Source organism: Nyctereutes procyonoides, unplaced genomic scaffold (assembly GCF_905146905.1).
Source record: "Nyctereutes procyonoides isolate TBG_1078 unplaced genomic scaffold, NYPRO_anot_genome, whole genome shotgun sequence".
NCBI classification, from domain to species: domain Eukaryota; kingdom Metazoa; phylum Chordata; class Mammalia; order Carnivora; family Canidae; genus Nyctereutes; species Nyctereutes procyonoides.
In genome coordinates, this window is record NW_026575047.1 from 21,526,849 (window position 1) to 21,544,434 (window position 17,586).

Here is a 17,586-nt window from a genome sequence, read left to right on the forward strand (position 1 = left end):
AAAGTGAACACTGAGCTGAAAGTTGATCCCTATGATTTCCTCTTGCCTTCCCTGCTCTGCTCCCAGAGGCTGCTCCGAGGACATAGCTTGATGATGTAGTGTTGAGAACACCTGCACGGTATACAGGACTGAACCTAGTTCAGGCCTCTCTCTATGTAAATTTAAGATGTAATGGATGGGTGCGGGATCCATTCATCTTGCAGCTGCCCAAGACAAGCCTTGTATGGAAGTTTCCTTGCTTATTAAAACTGTCACCTGTCAACCTGAAGTGGCCTGCCTCAATCTTTCACCTCTCCCTGCCCACTGTGTGTGTGTGTGTCGGGGGGGCAGTTTCAGATCACAGCTGGAATGCTCTAGAGAGGGTTGCATGCAAACCAACCAGGACCTCTACCCAGCCCCTAAGCCCAGCTCAGCCATCTCCCGTCTGGAAATGCAGACTCTCCAACCCTGACAAAGTGCAGACTTCCTTTTCTACCTGCCTGCAGCCCTGAGGACACGGACACAGAAAGCATCAGCCCCTTTTCCCCCTCTGCATGACCTGCTGTCACTGCTTTGGTCCTGATGAGCAACTGAGGACATTAGTCACCATTTTTCCATTCACTGACCAATTACCATGTGCCAAGTATTATAAAAAGCTTGTTACAAACATTCATTCAATTATTTTAACCAGCCTATAGAGACCATTTCTCCTTCTTTAACATGTGAACAGTAAGGCTCCAGAACTGGTGTATCCAGTCACTTCTTTGTTGAACATGGATGGAGACCTACCATGAAGTAGGCATTGCCGGCTCCTGCAAATCAAATCAAGAGGGATTCTGAAATCCCATAGCTGGTGAATGATCAAGCGGAAGCTGTCGAGGCCCAAATTCCGAGTGCTCAGCTATGCACTAAAATGTCTCCCCAGTGGCATCTGTAAATGGAGGCAGAAGTTTTGAGACATCTGTGGAAGTGGACCTTGGATTCTGTAACCAAATTCATATCTAACCACAAAAATGCATGTTTAGCATCAGTGGAGGGGAGCCAGCGATGGCCAATGAGGAGAAAGCAGACACCAGCAGGAGAAAACATTCACTATGCCTCTTGCTACCAAGCTTACCATAAGACTTCTGTGATGAGGCTGCAAAATGCGTCTAGAACCAGGGGGCCCGGATGAGACCCCAGAATGCCCCTCCAGTCTACCTGACAATTAGGTCAAGGGCTGAGGCCAACTTAAGAATCAACAAAATGAGTGTGAGGATGTGAGGACAGCTTTATTTTGCTCATTTTTGAATGATGTGTCAAGAAGGAAGATGTGCGGATTACTCTGTAAAAGATCTGACACATGAACACAAAGTTGTTTTCAAGTGTGATGATCAAGTTTTACACGGCATCAGGTAAGACCATCGTGGCATCAGTAATGGAAATGAGAGAGCCATGTAAGAAGCCCTGTAGAAGAACGGTACTTGATAAAACTTGTTTGTTCTGCTCTTCCTTCTTCAGATATTTAGGAGGAAGGGAGCACAAAGAATATTTCTGGTGTTAATCCCTGTGTTGGATGCTCAGATCCCAGCTGTGAGCGGTGAAGGAGGCATACAGGGCAGAACAGTAAACAAGCAAAGGTCTGTGACTTGTGCTAGGACAGCGAAGCGCAGGGATCTAGGGGAGGACACAGCAGGCGGCTCATCTTGCTTGAACCAGAAAATACTTTGTTGGGAAATGGACTATTCAGATGCCCAGTAGTCTGAGCCTGATTGCAGTAGGGCTGGGAGCAGGGAAGGGTTTTCCAGGCAGGGAACAGCATCCCAGAAGCCTGTGCACCAGAAAAAAATGACAACTTTGGGATGAGTGTTTTCTAAACATTTGATACCCACATCTAAGAGGATATTATTAGGGGTGCCTAGGTGGCTCAGTTGGTGAAGCATCAGCTCAGGTCATGATCCTGGGGTCCTGGGATTGAGCTCCGGATAGGGCTCTCTGCTCAGCAGAGTCTGCTTCTCCCTCTCCTCGCTCATGCTCTCTCTTAAATAAATAAATATTTTTTTTAAAAAAAAGAGGCTTTTATTATAGTGTGCTCCTTAAGACCAATAATTTCCATACACTTTCTGGCTTATTTTTCAAAAGACTGATTCTGTACTTGTAAGAGACACAGTTGCTACAGAATAAGAGTCTAACTCCCCATCTAGTTGGAATGGAATTAGGAAGGTCTATGTCACAGCATGAATTCTCGGTGATCTATCTGGAAGCATATTCTCCAATTCGCTTTCTTGCCTTTTTCCCTCTTCAATCTGAAACATTTCAATGGCACAATTTGATAATATATTTAATAGCCTTGCATCCCCTGTGGCATGGTAACTTTTGCTCAATTCACAAAACACCCCATGTCTTTGGAAAGTCGGTGATGAGATGCCGGGGTGGCTCAGTGGTGGAGCATCTGCTTTCGGCTCAGAGCGTGATCCCGGGGTCCTGGGATCGAGTCCCACATCAGGCTCCCTGCAGGGAGTCTGCTTCTCCCTCTGTCCGTGTCTCTGCCTCTCTCTCTCTCTCTCTCTCTCTCATGAATAAATAAACAAAATCTAAAAAAAAAAAAAAGTTGGTGATGGGATCCCTGGGTGGTGCAGCGGTTTGGCGCCTGCCTTTGGCCCAGGGCGCGATCTGGAGACTCCGGATCGAATCCCACGTCGGGCTCCCGGTGGATGGAGCCTGCTTCTCCCTCTGCCTGTTTCTCTGCCTCTCTCTCTCTCTGTGTGTGTGACTATCAAAAATAAATTAAAAAAAAAAAAAGTTGGTGATAAGTAAACGTGGCCCCGCGAGTGAAGATGATGGACAGACATCCCACACCATAAAGAGCATCAGTTCTGGGCTTCAGAAGACTCAGGATTCGTGACCAGCCCATTGGTGGCCAGCACCGTGACTTTGAGTCTCAGAGCCCTGAGTGTAGACGGGGACCGGGAGCTCATCTCTCAGGAGGGCCATCAAGGGAAAGGCAGCCACGAATGCTCCAGAGCTGTGTCCCCCCTCTTACCTTGCTTGGGCTAGATGCCTTGAGCAAGGCCTGTTCTCAGAAACGGGGGCCTCCCCGTGAAGGAAGAAGGGAACTATTCAAACCAAAGAGGAAAAAAAAAAAAAGTGGGAAGGCACACTTGACAGGGTTCCCTGTGCCAGCGAGCAGGCAGGTGGCTGAGCCAGATTCTGAAATGCTTTCTGCCCGGGGGGTAAAGTTCTTCTCCCCCTGCTTCCTGCCCCGGGTGTGTGTTGGCTTCCAGGCTTCCTGAAGGGAGAGAGGCCAAGGCACTCCGAGTGCTTCCCGAGGGAGGAAGCCCTGACTTCACAAGCTGGAAGCCACAGGAGCTGGAAGGCTGGGGGGGGGGTGTCGTGGCGAGGCCAGGCTGGGGATGCTGGCTGGTGGCGGTGGTGGGCCACGCGGCTCTGAGTGGCTTCCATGTCCGGGGCTGGGGCCGGGGGGGGGGGCAACAAAGGGCATCATGTCTTCGTTCAGCCCACCAGCCCTCCCTGTCCCTCCGCAGGCCCACCACGTCCTGGGCCGGTTCCTGGGGTGGGGACGGGCGGCCCACAGCCCCTGGGGCTGTGCTCAGTGCCCACTGTGTCCTGGAGCTGGGAATCACATAAATAACAGCAGCCAGCCCACACTGCTTACTCTGCACCAGGCTAAGGGCCCTGCGTAAGGGACCCTGAATCCTCTCTCAGCCCTGGGGACCACCGGAGCTGTCTGCATTCACAGGCGAGGAGACAGAGAGGTCGAGTCAGGCAGGTGGAGAGTGAGAGCCTCACTGCGCCCAGGGCGCCCTGCAAGAGCCAGAAACACTCTGGGCCCCCAGATCTAGTGCATGAGACTTGAGTTCGAACCTCTAAACCCAGCTGGACCTCTAAGAGAAAGTAGGATGGTGGGTTACGGGAGCTGAGAGGAGGGCCACATGGGGGCTCCACGTACAAGGGGCACGAGGTTGAGTCCGGGAAGATGCCAAAGTCTGGAGGTGGATGGACAGTGGTGATGGTTGTACCACAGAGAGAAGCGCTTAATGCCACTGATCCGCTCACTTAAACATGGTTAACATGGTAAACAATTTTATTTTATCTAAACTTTGCCACAGTAACAATTGTTTTTCACAGGTACAGGGGAATAGAACAGAGCTCTAGAAATGCTCACCACATTGCACAAGAAATGGATCCTCTTTCGTTTTAAAAGGAATCTTTTAAAGATAGAAACTGAGGCATAGATTTTCCGTAGATCAGGGGCTGTAACCAGGTAGGGATCCCCAGGTTCTCAATTTGAAAGAAGTCTGGTTATCTATGTGTGACACTGACACAACCAGCTACCCGTACAGCTACGTCGATTCTGTTCACTTGTTCAAAACAAATGCGTTAGTGAATTATTCCGTGTCTGATACACAAAACCAGGGAGGAAAATCTGGGCCTCTGGACATGAACTCTAATACAACATGCTATCTGCTAGCAGCAGGGGATTTCTCAGGTGCTCTGGAGATGGGGTCTGGGGAGGGAGATTCCTCTTGAGTGAACATCCCCCATTCTGCCTGAATCCTCATGACTGTCACTCTGTGAGGGGCTGGAAGACACTGAGAGCCCCGGGGGTCAAGCGCCATGCAAGGTGGGGGACGGGAGCCTGACCTGTGGCTGCAGCCAGTGGATTCGTACCACCCCAGGCAGGGAGGACTCAGTATTCCCATGACTGGCCCCTTACAAGCAATGAATCTCCACATTTAGAATGGAGGTGGGGGGTGGGGGGGAGATCTAAAACTTTACCGTAAATGAAGTCACTCCTTATTTTTCAAGGACATTAAGTCCCCAAGATAGGCTAAGGAGCTGTCCTATGTCACACAGCTTGTTGGCATCTCAGTAAATCATTTTCTTCCTTCTCATGTTTTCTCTGTCCCTCAGTAAATATTTATTAAGATTTATTAAGGGCCTTCTCTTAGGTGGCAGCACAGTGTGGGGGTTAGAAACACAGATTTGAACCAACCTGTCTGGTTTGAACCCAGGCTCCACTATTAATCAATTGTGTGAACACGAGCAAGCTACTTAACTTCTTGCCTGCTAGTGTCCCATTGGTGATATAGGGATGTGATGATTCCAGAACCTATGTCGCAGGGTTCTTAGGAGGATCGCCTTGGTGAGCATGCTCAGTGCTCTAACACAGCATCAGACACTCAGCACACTCTGCATCTCTGCCTGCTGTTACTCAGTCCCTGGTCCCCACACCAGGTACGATAGGATGACGTAGCTGGTGGAGGAGTTGCATCAGCTTCGTGATTTTGCCAAGTGTCACCTTCACTTCTTCTCCAAGCCACCTGCTCATGCCTATGCTCTCTGCCTGGGGAATACAGAGAGGACCAGCTGAGCTCCCCCCACCAGGAAGCCTGAGTCTGACAAAGATGCTGACAGACAAACCATTGTAAGGCGGCATGGGGAATATTACCTGTGCATTATTAAGTGAAAAATTATAATCCTCAATGAATGACCTCAAATAATAATGTATGGCTTAATGAAATCATTTCCTATTGCTGTGGAATGGATTCACACAACTCAAAGGCTTAAAACAACATCCACTTATTAGCTCACAGCTCCAGAGGGCAGATGTTTGGGTGGAATCAGCTGGGTTCTCCTGGCTGGACTCACAGACCGGGACTCCTATCCTGGGGCTCTGGGGACAAATCCATTCCCAGTCTCCTTCAGAGACAAGACCCAGTTCCTTATGGCTGTAGGTCTGCGGTTTCCATTCTCTGCTGGCTGCCAACTGGAGCCACCATGGGCTCCCGACGGCCACTGCATCCCTTCTCTCCTTGCTCCCTCTGCCTTCACACCAGCAAATCCTTCAGGTCAAATCCTTTCAACACTTGGAATCTCTTTGACTTCTCCTTCTGTCCCCAACCAGAGAAAACTCTCTGCTTTTAAAGGGTTTGTGTGATTGGATCAGAACCACCTGGGTAATCTCCCTTTTGATGAACCCAAAGTCAGCTGGTTACTAATCTCCAGGACACCTGCAAAACCTGTTCTGCCATGAACCTGCCTGACCACAGGAGTGATGCCTTGTGGTATGCACAGGCTCCACCCACGCTCTAAGGGAGGGCACCTGAGGGTCATTGGAGGTCATCGTAGACCACACAATGGTGGACTAGGATGTCGCCCCAGGTCTTCTCCACCTCAGGGCGAGGCTGGCTGCCACCATCTGACTCAGGTGATCCCATGGAAGAGAGGAAGAGAGCTTGGCACAGCATGGCTCTTAAAGCTTCTGCCCACAAGGAAGGCCCATCATGTCCTCTTATGTATTGATGCACAAAATAGCTCACATAGCCATGCGTAACTTGAAGGGGATGGGAAGCTCAATCCCAGCATGGAGCCGGGAGTCAGGAGCCTGGATGTATTTGGCCACCAGCACTAATGACTGCTATTAAGGAATGAGTCACCGAAGAGGAAGCAATGATCGTGAGCATCTGCTCTGTGCTAGGCACTCTGTGGGAGACTGTATTAGTCAGGACTCTCATTTGCAAAAGAGAGAAGGAAGCTCACTGAAACAGCTCTAGGGAAACCCAATACCAGGTCTGTAGCCTTAAATGAGCCCAGGCAGCTTAGAGAGTCCACAGAGGAACTGCCAGGCTCTGCCTCTGGGACTGCAATCAGAAACGCAGCTCCATCTAGACTCTTCATCGGCCCACCTCCTAGCTCTGCTCATGCACATTCTGGCCATGCCTGCTTCTCCAGCAGAGACAGTGGGAACTTCAGTGGAATGAGAGAGTAGCCTTCTCTCTCTTCCCATCTATTAATCCCAGGGAACACCCTGCCCCTCATACCCATTACCAGCACCATAGCAGGGAGGTAAGAACTGGCCCAAGATGGACTTAAAAAACCGGGTGTATAAGCAGAAAAAATAAAATGAAAAGAAAGATATAGCAAGGCTGCTACAGTCACCCCAGCCGCTTCGTGCTTATTTCATCTCCATGAACACTCGACAGTAAATGTTGTAAATCCCACGCGCCAGAGGCAGATGAGGTATGACAAGATTTGCACACATAATAACATTTGTTCACATCATAGCAGAAGTGAGATTTAAAGTCTGTATTACTCCAAAGCCTGTGCTCTTTCAGCTAAGCCAACTAGGATTCTTCTTGAAAGACTTGTTCTGAGTCCTTTCTGTGTAAACAAGACCAGGGAAAGTGGGAGAACCTGTCCAGTACACTGTATCCCATTAAAATTTGAATCCATGTTTTGGAGGCTTAGAGAGGGGTCTGTATTCTAAAACATGGGATTCTTTTTATAATCACTGCCTGAAAGCAAAGTGCAGCCTTGGTGTTTGTCTTCATTCCTCCACTCTGGACCACGCGGGCCAACTTTCCTCTTGGGTTTGCCAAGAGCGCAAGTAACACACTTAAAAATACATCACCTAAACAGGGGGAGATGTGTTGCTTTTAATCAAAGGAACACTGATGTCAACAAATACTGGAGGCAACATTCTGGCTGGTTGTTCAGCCTACCCTCAACTTAAATACCTCCTGGCTGTCACCCTGGGTCTGGGCAGCTCAGGCACCCGTGACTCCGGCTTCTGACCTCAGAGCACAAGCAGGAGTGCTGAGACACAGAGGTGGCCCCTTTGTCAGAGAAATGGCCTCCAACACCAGCCTCTGACATTAACCTCTGAAACTCTGCTTTATGCAGAAGGGAAGCTGCCCCCGGGCTCTATCTATGGCAGCCAAAGTCAGCTACTGGCTGGACATTAGACAACAGAGATTTGAAACTGGCCATGGCCATTTCAACTTTGGCTGCCATCATGGGCAGGCACAGGACAGGAACATAGGGAACATTCAGGAAAGGTGTTGGAGCCAGGTAACAGGGGGTCAGGAAAACAGCAAGTCTGCTCAGGAATTTCCCATAACCCCGTGGGCCAGGAACGAAGAGTATTTCCGTGGTTACCTGTATCACTTATTGGAGTATGCCAGTCTGAACAGTGAGAAGGAAAAGATTAAAAGTTCTCTAGAAATGCTAAAAAGGAGTCCCAGACAATGAAAGTGCTAAGTCACAAGACAAACAAGGACAGGATTTGCTTCCAGCACAAAGCTCAGGACTTTCTTTAGTGGTCACAAAGGAGACCTTACATCTCTGCACAGGGTTCACATAGCATGTGTCCTAGACTCTGTTGGCAGCCAGTTTGTGACCACATGGGGACCTGGCTTGAGGATGGAGCTGATGGTATGTGTGTCAGTGCAGGTTTAACCAAAGAAGCAGAATCAGAAACAAAGACATAGTAAGGGATTTGCTATAAGGAATTGGCTGACACAGTTGCGGAGGCCAGACAAGAAAGCCCAAATAGTAGGGCAGGCTGTCAGGAAAGGCAAAGTAGAACAGACAGGATAAGCTGAAGCTGGTCCACAGGCAAAATTTCTTCTTCTCCAGGAAAATTCTTCTTCATCAGTTCTGTTCTTAATATCTTCCAACTGATTGAGTCAGACCCACCCAGAATACCTAGGATAGTCTCCCTTCCTTAAAGTCCACTGACAATGGACTTTAAACACGTCTACAAATAACTTCACAGTAACACCTGGATTTGTGTTGGACTGAATAACTGGGGACTGTAGCCTAAAAGAGTTGATACTTCAAAAGACCATCACTGTACGGAATAGGGAAACAGAAAAATATGATTTCTTAGCGACTCCTTTGAGTTCCTAGATCAAACCATGCCCGAACACCACACTACCTCTGCACTTGCCAGAAACTCAGCCTTTGGCATCTCAAGCTGTGTCTTCTGTAACTTGCAACCCACAGTCCTAACTGACACAAGAGGGACCCAAAACAAGGTGACTACATTCTGACCACACGTCCCAAGAAGGATTGCGTTCCAGTCTGGGTCCCAGATAGTGTGAAACACATTGTCACCCACCAGGGTGAATACTAGGGTGGTCAACGCCACTCAGAGGAAGATGTTTACTGAACATGTGCTCTGTGTTGGCCCCGAGCTCCATGCTCTGGTCATGGACGCAGAGGGGACACTTGCTTTGCGCATGGGGATGGGTAAGCAAACAGCGGGCAGCCAGAGTGGACAATGCCATGTGGCAGAGCAGAGGACAGTGCGGGTCCTGTGGGAGTCCATGCAGGCATCAAGGACCCACTCCAGCCTCTGTGGGTCAAGGCAGGCTTCCTGAAGAAAGCGATATTTCAGCTCTGTCTGGAAGGATGAGAAGCAGCAAACCAGGAAAACTAAGTGAGGGAAGGGTGCCCCAAGAAGAGGGAATGGCATATTTGAAAGGTAAAGTGCCCTGGTTACGGTGACAATAAGCCCTAGTGAAAGTTAGTACTGTGTGACTTGGAGCAAGTCACTTAACCTCTCTGAGCCTTGGTGCCCTCAAGTGATGACAATAGAATAAGCGCATTAACACTTGCCCTGGCCTTGAAGCAAGGCAGCAGGTCCAGAGCTAGCTATCATCATCACCATCACCATCATCAACAGGAAAGGACTGGCAGGAAAGGATGGCTGGATACCTCAGACAGTGCTCCAGGCCTCAAGGAGTCAGGGAAGAATTTGAAACCAGGGCTGACAAGAGTGGATTTCTGCTCCTGTGAGGGGAAAGGACTCTAGGCAGCGAGACATTAATCATGATGCAATTGTGAGAAAAGCTCTTGAAGCCACTTTCATGGAAAAGGGTCCAAGACATGGGGATGTTTGCTCTGAAAGAGAGCTGACTCTGTCTGAAGGGACAGGACTGAGTGCTTGGGAACAGACTGAGGAATGAGGGTGGCCTTGGGATCACTCTGGGGCTGTTCTGTGGAAGAAGGTTCCAGAGTTTTAAGCAAAGGAGGGCAGCACCAAGGAGTCATCACAACTCACCTTCACCTTGAGAAGAATTTGCATTAGCCAGAGCTGCCCAGAGCCTGGAGAGTGGCTCTAGCAGGCAATGAGCTCCCCATCCGGGGTGGTATGCAAGCAGAGGCTGGATGTGCACTTGGTGGGGATGTAGAGAAGGAAGCTCAAGCACCACGCAGGTTGATGGAGGTCAGTTCCAAGTTCCTTAATCTGTTATTCTACTGAACCCCAGGAAGATAGTGTGGTAATTTCCTGCGGCTGCTGTAACAAATCACCACAAACCAAGTGGCTTTAAACAACACTGCCTATCTCACAGTTCTGGAGGTCAGAAATCCATTCTGGGTCTCACTAGGCTAAAATCAAGGTCTGAAAAAAATCAAATCAAATCAAGGTCTCAGCGGGGCTGCATTCCCTTCTGGAAGATGTGGGGAGAATCTTTTTCCTAGTCTTTTCCAGCTTCTAGAGGCTTCCTGCATTCCTTGGCCGTGGCCTCTTCCTCTGTCTTCAAAGCCATTAGAGCAAGACCTCCCAAATTCTCTCTCGCTCATGCACCACGCCGGCCGCCACCTCCACGCCCATCCCACTGCCCCACAGCATTCCTCACCTGGCAGATGGAGCCTCTGGAAGTTCACTGTCTCTCCATCACCCCGGGTGCTGCGGGGACTCCCTGGCTCTTTCCTCTCACCCACAAGGACAGCAACTCCAAGTCTATCACTCACTGTTTCATCCCCACTGTCCATCGCAGGCCTGCACACTGCTGACTGTCATCAAATACGACGGTCCAATGAATCAACAAGAATTCATTCAAAGAAAATGACTAGAATCTGCTCAGAGTCACCTGATCATTACCTCTGGCTGTTCAGCTCTCCTGGCATAACGAGGTACTGAGATGGGGCCCACGCTCCATCTAACACACAAAAGGGTATAGGAGAAACCTCTGGAGAAAGACAAAGACTTTAATTTGTAGGGGAATTCCCACCTGTATTTTTTTAAAGATTTTATTTATGTACTCATGAGAGACACACAGAGAGGCAGAGACATAGGCAGAGGGAGAAGCAGGCTCCCCATGGGGAGCCCAATGCAGGACTCGATCCCAGGAGCCCGGGATCGCGCCCTGTGCCAAAGGCAGATGCTCAACCACTAAGCCACCCAGGCGCCCTTCCCACTTGTATTTTTAACTTTCACCTTCCAGATAGAGCAGTCTGATGTGGAAGGAGAGGTGGATGTGCTGAGGCCAGGGCTGCAGAGCAGGGATCGGCAAAGGATGTGGTAAGCAGAACACGCACGTGGGGTCCCCAGGCCGCCCGCATCCAGGGTGGGGGTCTCCAGCAGCCGGGGTGGGACTGACTCGGCTGTGCTCGGTGGGTTCCTCTGGGGCTGGCGCCTCGCTCCAAGTAACAGGATGAACCACCATCAGCTCATCTCAGCCAAACCTTCCTTGCGCGTCTGCTCTGCCCTGCCGGCTGTGGGGCCCTGAGCCAGGAGGTGAGAAAGGAGTGGTAAGGGACGGAGATGACAGCCGGTTCGCTCAGAGTCTGGAGCTTGAGGCACAGCGGAAGCCTCTGCTTTGCCCAAGAAGCTCCGGCAACAACCACACACAGTGTCCCGAGGGAGACAAGCCCGATCTCCCAGCAGCATGTTTATCGCGACTTCAAATGCACAGACAACTCCTGTTTTCCAGCAACATCCCCTCCATCTGAATGGTCCGAGGATTTGTTTTGGTGCACAGCCTTGTTTTTTCTTCCCTGTCCTGAATTTGAAGCTCCTTCGGTGAGCCCATCCAGAAGCCCTGGAGCATTTCAAAGCAGACCTGGCATCCCTGGCCGGGTCAGCTTGTCCGCCTGGGAGGCCCACACCCTAGGCTCCTCCACGGAGGGAGGAGACTCCTTCATCCAGAAGAAAACCACCTCTCTGTTTGCTGCTTGCCCTCTTCCCAGCACACATAGTCCTGCCCTGTCCAGAGGGTGCCCGAGAGACTGTCCCCAGGTCATCTCGATAAAGGTGTTGAAAGAACAGTCTCACCTGCCAAATGGGGCTGGGAGGTGGGCATGGCTGTGATCCCTGCCCAGGGATTTAACACCAGAAAGCTAGATAAATAAAACATCAGGTCTGGAAGGGACCAGGGTGACGCTACTCTGTTTATGGACAGGGGATGTGCGGGCACCGGGTCAGGATAGGATTTCTCAGGGCAGACACGGCAGGGAGAGGCTGGAGCTGGACACAACACTCCTTTCTACCCTCCCTCGCAGCCGGAGCGGCCTTGGAGACAGACAGACACAGGCCCACATTTCTGTTCCTCATTAGCCTTGTGACCTCCATCTGTTTCATGTCCCCCGAGACCTTCTGCTTCCTCAACTGGGAGATGGGACAACCCCGCTCACTTGATGGGTTTTCTTCAAGCTCATGGCATTTGTGACAACAGCTGGTATTGCTGTCACAGAAGTGGTGCACAGTGATGCTCAGTGTTGAGTAAACCCCTGCCTCTCTGGCAGCTCCTTCTCTTGCTTGAACAGCCCAAGGACCCCAACTCATCTCTGACTGCGAGGGTCTTGCCCCTCACAGGGGCATGGAAGGGTGGATGAGGACAGGGCACAAAGTCCCATCTGAACCCTTTCACCTCCAGCTTTGTGACCTTGGACAAGTTGCTGGAACTCTCTGAGCTCTCTGAGACTGTTTTCTGTGGCAGCTGCCTCACAAGGACACTTGTGGAAACGGAGACGGTGACATTAGCTCAGACAGTGACATTAGCTCAGTGTCTTTTATTCATCACCACGGGCCTCTGAGCTAGGTGCTCTCATCATCCCCACTTCACATATAACGAGAGAGAGGAAAAAGCCAAGGAACCTGCCCAAGGGCATCACCGAAAGTGGGCAACCAAGCACCGCACTGCGCATCCAAGCAGAGGGCTTATCTTTTACCTGCTTGTCTGTACAGGAGCACTACTGCAGAGCCTCGTCACCAGATGACCTGTGCATTTTGAGAACCATCCCTTCCCTTGGGTCTGTTCTGTACCCAGGCCTGTGCAGGGGGCCTAGCTTGGGGGGGTGCCCACACCTCCCCCCAGCCACAGGCTGGAGCATGAGCCCATCTCCAGGTACAGAGACACAGCTGCTCAATGGGAAGACGACTGCCCAAGCTCCTTCTGGCTGGTCATTGGTGGGTGGACGTTGACACCACGCTGTGTGACCCCAAGTCCTGGATCACTGGTGCTCAGTCCATCACTTCCAGCGTCTTCCCTTCCCCTCTACTTCGGCTCTGGTTTTACCCCATGGTCCTCATTCTAACTGCAGAGCCTGACTCCCCACCCCTCATCCATCCTTGTCTTCCTCTCGTCCCCTGCTCCCTCATCAACTGATCCTACCATTTCTGGAAAGCCCCTGCCAAGAGAGAAACTTCTGTTCAAAGTGTGGGAGAGGAAGGCCCCCCCACCATCCCCGTCCTTTCCAGGTATCCCACACACCCCTGGACAGCCCTTCCTCTCACAAAAAGGGGGAGGGCTTCGGGTCTGAAAGGATCCAGTGTCCTGGCCAGGTGGGTGTGCTCCGATGGCCTTGGCTGGGCCCCACAGGAAACGGAGGAGGAGGCGTGGAGGACCACCCCCAAGCTGCTGCTTAAAGGGGCGCCCGCCAGGCCAGCGGGACGCAGTGAGGCTGCCTTTGCACCATGATGCCCCGGTTGCTCTCCCTGCTGCTGCTGCTCCTGGCTGGGCCCCCCACCGCACGGCCGGCTCCCCCAACCTGCTACTCCAGGATGCTGAGCCTGAGCCGGGAGGTCACCGGTGACTTCCAGAACCTGCAGGCCATAGAGCCCTCGGTGAGTCCCTCCTGCTGCCCTCTGCGGGCCAGGAGCTTCCGTGCGGACCCAGTTCTCCAAAACTTGCCTTTGGACCAGGAAAAAAAAAAAAAAAACAGCACTGTTTTTCTTTTCTGGTCAATGTTAAACTCAAGGGTTTGCGTTTTATTCCCATCCTGAGTATGATAACAATGGCTTGCATCCTCTTTTTAAATACAAAGAAAATCTATCAGGGACATCACAATGTCTTGCCTTTGTTTGGAACTTGCCAGCAACAACCAGAGGATCTGTTGTAAAATGTAAAATTAAAACAAAAAAAGAACTTCCCCAAGGAGCCTGGAACTCCGGAGTTAAGGAGGAATACAGAATTAAGTTGATTCTCTTCATAAGCCTGGTGATTATGAGTGTGTGCTAAGGGGTGACCCCCAGAATGGTGCCCACCCCTGACCATGACAGGACCCTGGGCACACTGCCCAGTCCCTGAATCTCAGCATGCTCGGATGTGAAAGGGCTGGTATAGCGCCCACCGCCCGCTTCGGGTGTCCTGAGGGTAAAAGCAAGAATGAGACACAGCCTGCACAGTGCTGGGCAGGGGACACCCCAGGAATGTTAGCACTGTTAGCACTGCCCTTTCAACAGGCAGACGCAGGCTCGGGGGGCAGGTCCAGAGGGCGTCTCAGAACTAGAACCCAGGCCCCCTGGCTGCTTATAGAAACGAATGAATTAAACTTCATTAAAAGCTTTGATCCAATCCAAGACGCCTGGGTGGCTCAGTCGGTTAACTGTCCAACTCTTGATTTCAGCTCATGTCATGATCTCAGGGTTATGAGATCGAGCCCCGTGTCAGGCTCCTCTCTCAGTGGGGATTCTCTCTCTCTCTCTCTCTCTCTCTCTCTCTCTCTCTCTTCCTCCATCCCCTGCATCCCATTAAAAAAGTTTTGAAAAAATTTAAAAGTGTCTCTTCACCTCCTTGTAAGCGCTTCAAACAAAATGTAGTGCTTCTCAGATGTGGGGTTATGATACACTGACACCTTTTCTTTTCTTTTAAAATTCAAATAATGTGTGCTTTTTTCCTAATTATAAAAGGCATACATAGTAGCCCCGCCCCCCATATCCGTGATTTCACAGCAGCTATGAAGCAGATGAGCCCCCTCCTGACATATGGTGAGATCAGTAGTAGCCTAACCCTACATCACAGGCCTACATCATTCATCTCATTCTCATCATGTGGGCATTTTATCATCTCACATCGTCACACGAAGGGTGAGTACAATGTAGGAAGAGTTTTGAGAGAGAGATATCACAGTCACATAACTTTTATGATAGTATGTTGTTATAACTGTTCTATTTTACTAGTAGTAGGTTTTGTTAATCTCTTACTGTGCCTAATTGATAAACTAAACTTTATCTAGGTTTGTATGTATGTTTGTGAACAAACATACTAAATATAGGGTTCAGTATGATTTATGGTTTCGTGCATTCACTGGGGTCCTGAACTATATCATATCCCCCACGTATAAGGGGGAGACACTGTACTTTATAGAAAACAAGGTTGGAAAATGCACAAAGGACAAAGAAGAAAACAAATATGACTTGCCATTCTCCCACCTAGAGGTGACTGCTGCTGTAACATTCTGGGGGAGAGTATTTCAGTTTTCTGACTTTGCATAGGTATTCAAATCCATATGTGTGTATGTGTGTGTGCGTGTACACGCGTGTAAGTGAATCAGCTTAAGGGAGGCCCTGGGCCTGTCTGGCTGTTGGAGGGTGGCAAAGAGCCTTCTGTGACCAGCTGAGGGTGCATTCCTGTGTGTGTCACTGCAACCCATGTTTCTTTCTGCAGGAGCCGTGTGTGAGATACTTGCCCAGGCTCTACCTGGATATACATGTAAGAGGGTCTTCCTGTCTAGGGAGGTGGGGGTGGGGGTGGGAAGAGAGCCCAGGGCAGAAGGAGGCAGGAGCCCCCAACTCCCATCTGTCCGGCCACTGACCTCCCCTGTGACGCCCTCTCTGCTGTCCACTCCCAGAATCACTGCGTGCTGGCCAAGCTGCGGGACTTTGTGGCGTCACCCCAGTGTTGGAAGGTGGCTCAGGTGGACGGCTTGAAGGATAAAGTGCGGAAACTGTACACCATCATGAACTCGTTTTGTAGGAGAGTGAGTGACATGCCTGAAAATGCCTTTCCTGCTTGTTATCAGCCAAGACGCTCAGGGCTTTTAGAAGAGGACGGCTGAGGGCAGGGGGTGGGTGGTGTGGGAGATGAGGAGGAGGAAGAGGAATGTTTTGGGGTGCTTCCTACCATTATCACCCTTGGTAAGTGATGGGCACTCAGGACAAGGCCTTCCCTTCCATGTCTCATACTGGTGTGGGGATAACACACAGGACCGCATGCTAACCATGTAAGACAAACTTTATGGGACACCCAGTGGCTCAGTTGGTTAAGCATCTGCCTTTGGCTCTGGTTGTGATCTCAGGATCCCTGGGATCCAGCCCCACGCTGGGCTCCCTGCTCAGCCGGGAGTCTGCTTCTCCCTCTCCTTCTGTGTTCTCTCTCTCTCTCTCTCTCTCTCTCTCTCTCTCTCTCTCTCTCACCAAACAGACCTCAGATCTTATATGTTTTCCTGCTTCCCTGATGGGAATAACTGGTCACCTCTCTGAGCCACAGTTCCCTCATTTGTGAACTGGAGACATAATTATACCCACCTCATGCCATCCTTGGAAGGATAATAATAATAAGTATATCCTGACCATGTGTGTGTGTGTGGTGGGGGGCTATAGTAAGTCCCTAGATCCTAAAAGCCCTAGCAGAGTGACCACACATAGAATTCCTAGCACCAGGCATGGCCCAGAGTAAGTCATCAGGATAAATAATTAGCTATTCAGTTTAATTTATTTGCTCATGCATCAAAGATTTCTTATAAATTTCCTCCCCCCACCCATTTCCCTCTCCCCTTGGTCTGCAGAGGGAAAGCAAGAAGAAGATATAATTATAATAGAGTATAATTTATATTTATAGGGGTGCCTGAGCGGCTCAGTGGTTGAGTCTCTGCTTTTGGCTCAGGTCGTGATCCTAGGGCTCGAGTCCTGCATGGGGCTCCCCATAGGGAACCTGCTTCTCCCTCTGCCTATGTCTCTACCTCTCTCTGTGTCTCATGAATAAATAAAATCTTTTTTAAAAAAATTTCTATTTATAATGCAGTATTAGGTCATGTTCTACAGGAATGAGAATATGTGGCCAGTTCTCCTTGGGAGAGTAAGGGACGGGAAGTCTTGATACAAAGGGAAAGAACCAAACAGTCTGTAAAGCTAACCAGGAGTCCCAGAGTTGTGCATTGTCTCTGGGCCACATTCAGTGATATTCTCACTTATTGCAAATCTTTTTCAGGATTTGGTGTTCCTCTCGGATGACTGCAATGCGTTGGAATACCCAATGCCAGTGACCACCATCCTGCCAGACCATCAGAGATAGGGCATCTGGACCAGAGAGAGAGCCCCAGGGGACCACAGTTAATGTCACCTGCCCAGAGGCAATGGGCTAAAGCCACGCCCCCCACCAGGCCTCCCTGTTACTATAGCATCAGAAACTGTCACATCTCTCCCCTTCTGGAGAGCTGGGCTTGCGCTCTTCCCCTAGAACATACTTTGAAGGCAATTAGAAGCTTTGTTTTCATTTCCCCCTGGTATTGTCTTGCCAGGATGGATAGGTACACAAGGACGCTTATTAGATCACTGAGAAGAAAAAGCCAAACCCGCTTTCTTGTATGAACATCTAGTTTGAGAGCAAGCAAAACAGTAGACTTGTATTAGTGCTTTAATGGAGTACTGGTAACATTTTTCTTTCTTGATAGGAATCTGCTTATATTTAGCCAGGCTTCTATTTCATACCCTCTCCCACTACAAACTTTCCTTACAGTTACCTGTCATTTTTTAAGCGATTTCACTGCTAAATATAAATTGTATTTGCAGGGTTCATAGTTATATAATGCTGA

At 50.0% G+C, this 17,586-nt stretch overlaps 1 protein-coding gene across 1 annotated transcript; it reads left to right on the plus strand.

Moving 5' to 3' along the window:
• The first annotated feature begins 13,468 nt into the window (after positions 1 to 13,468).
• Positions 13,469 to 17,066, plus strand: CYTL1 (cytokine like 1). The gene is made up of 4 exons (XM_055326167.1): positions 13,469 to 13,618; positions 15,441 to 15,485; positions 15,625 to 15,753; positions 16,983 to 17,066. Exons 1-4 carry the CDS (start codon positions 13,469 to 13,471, stop codon positions 17,064 to 17,066), a joined length of 408 nt encoding a protein of 135 aa, XP_055182142.1.
• Positions 17,067 to 17,586: the final 520 nt, after the last annotated feature.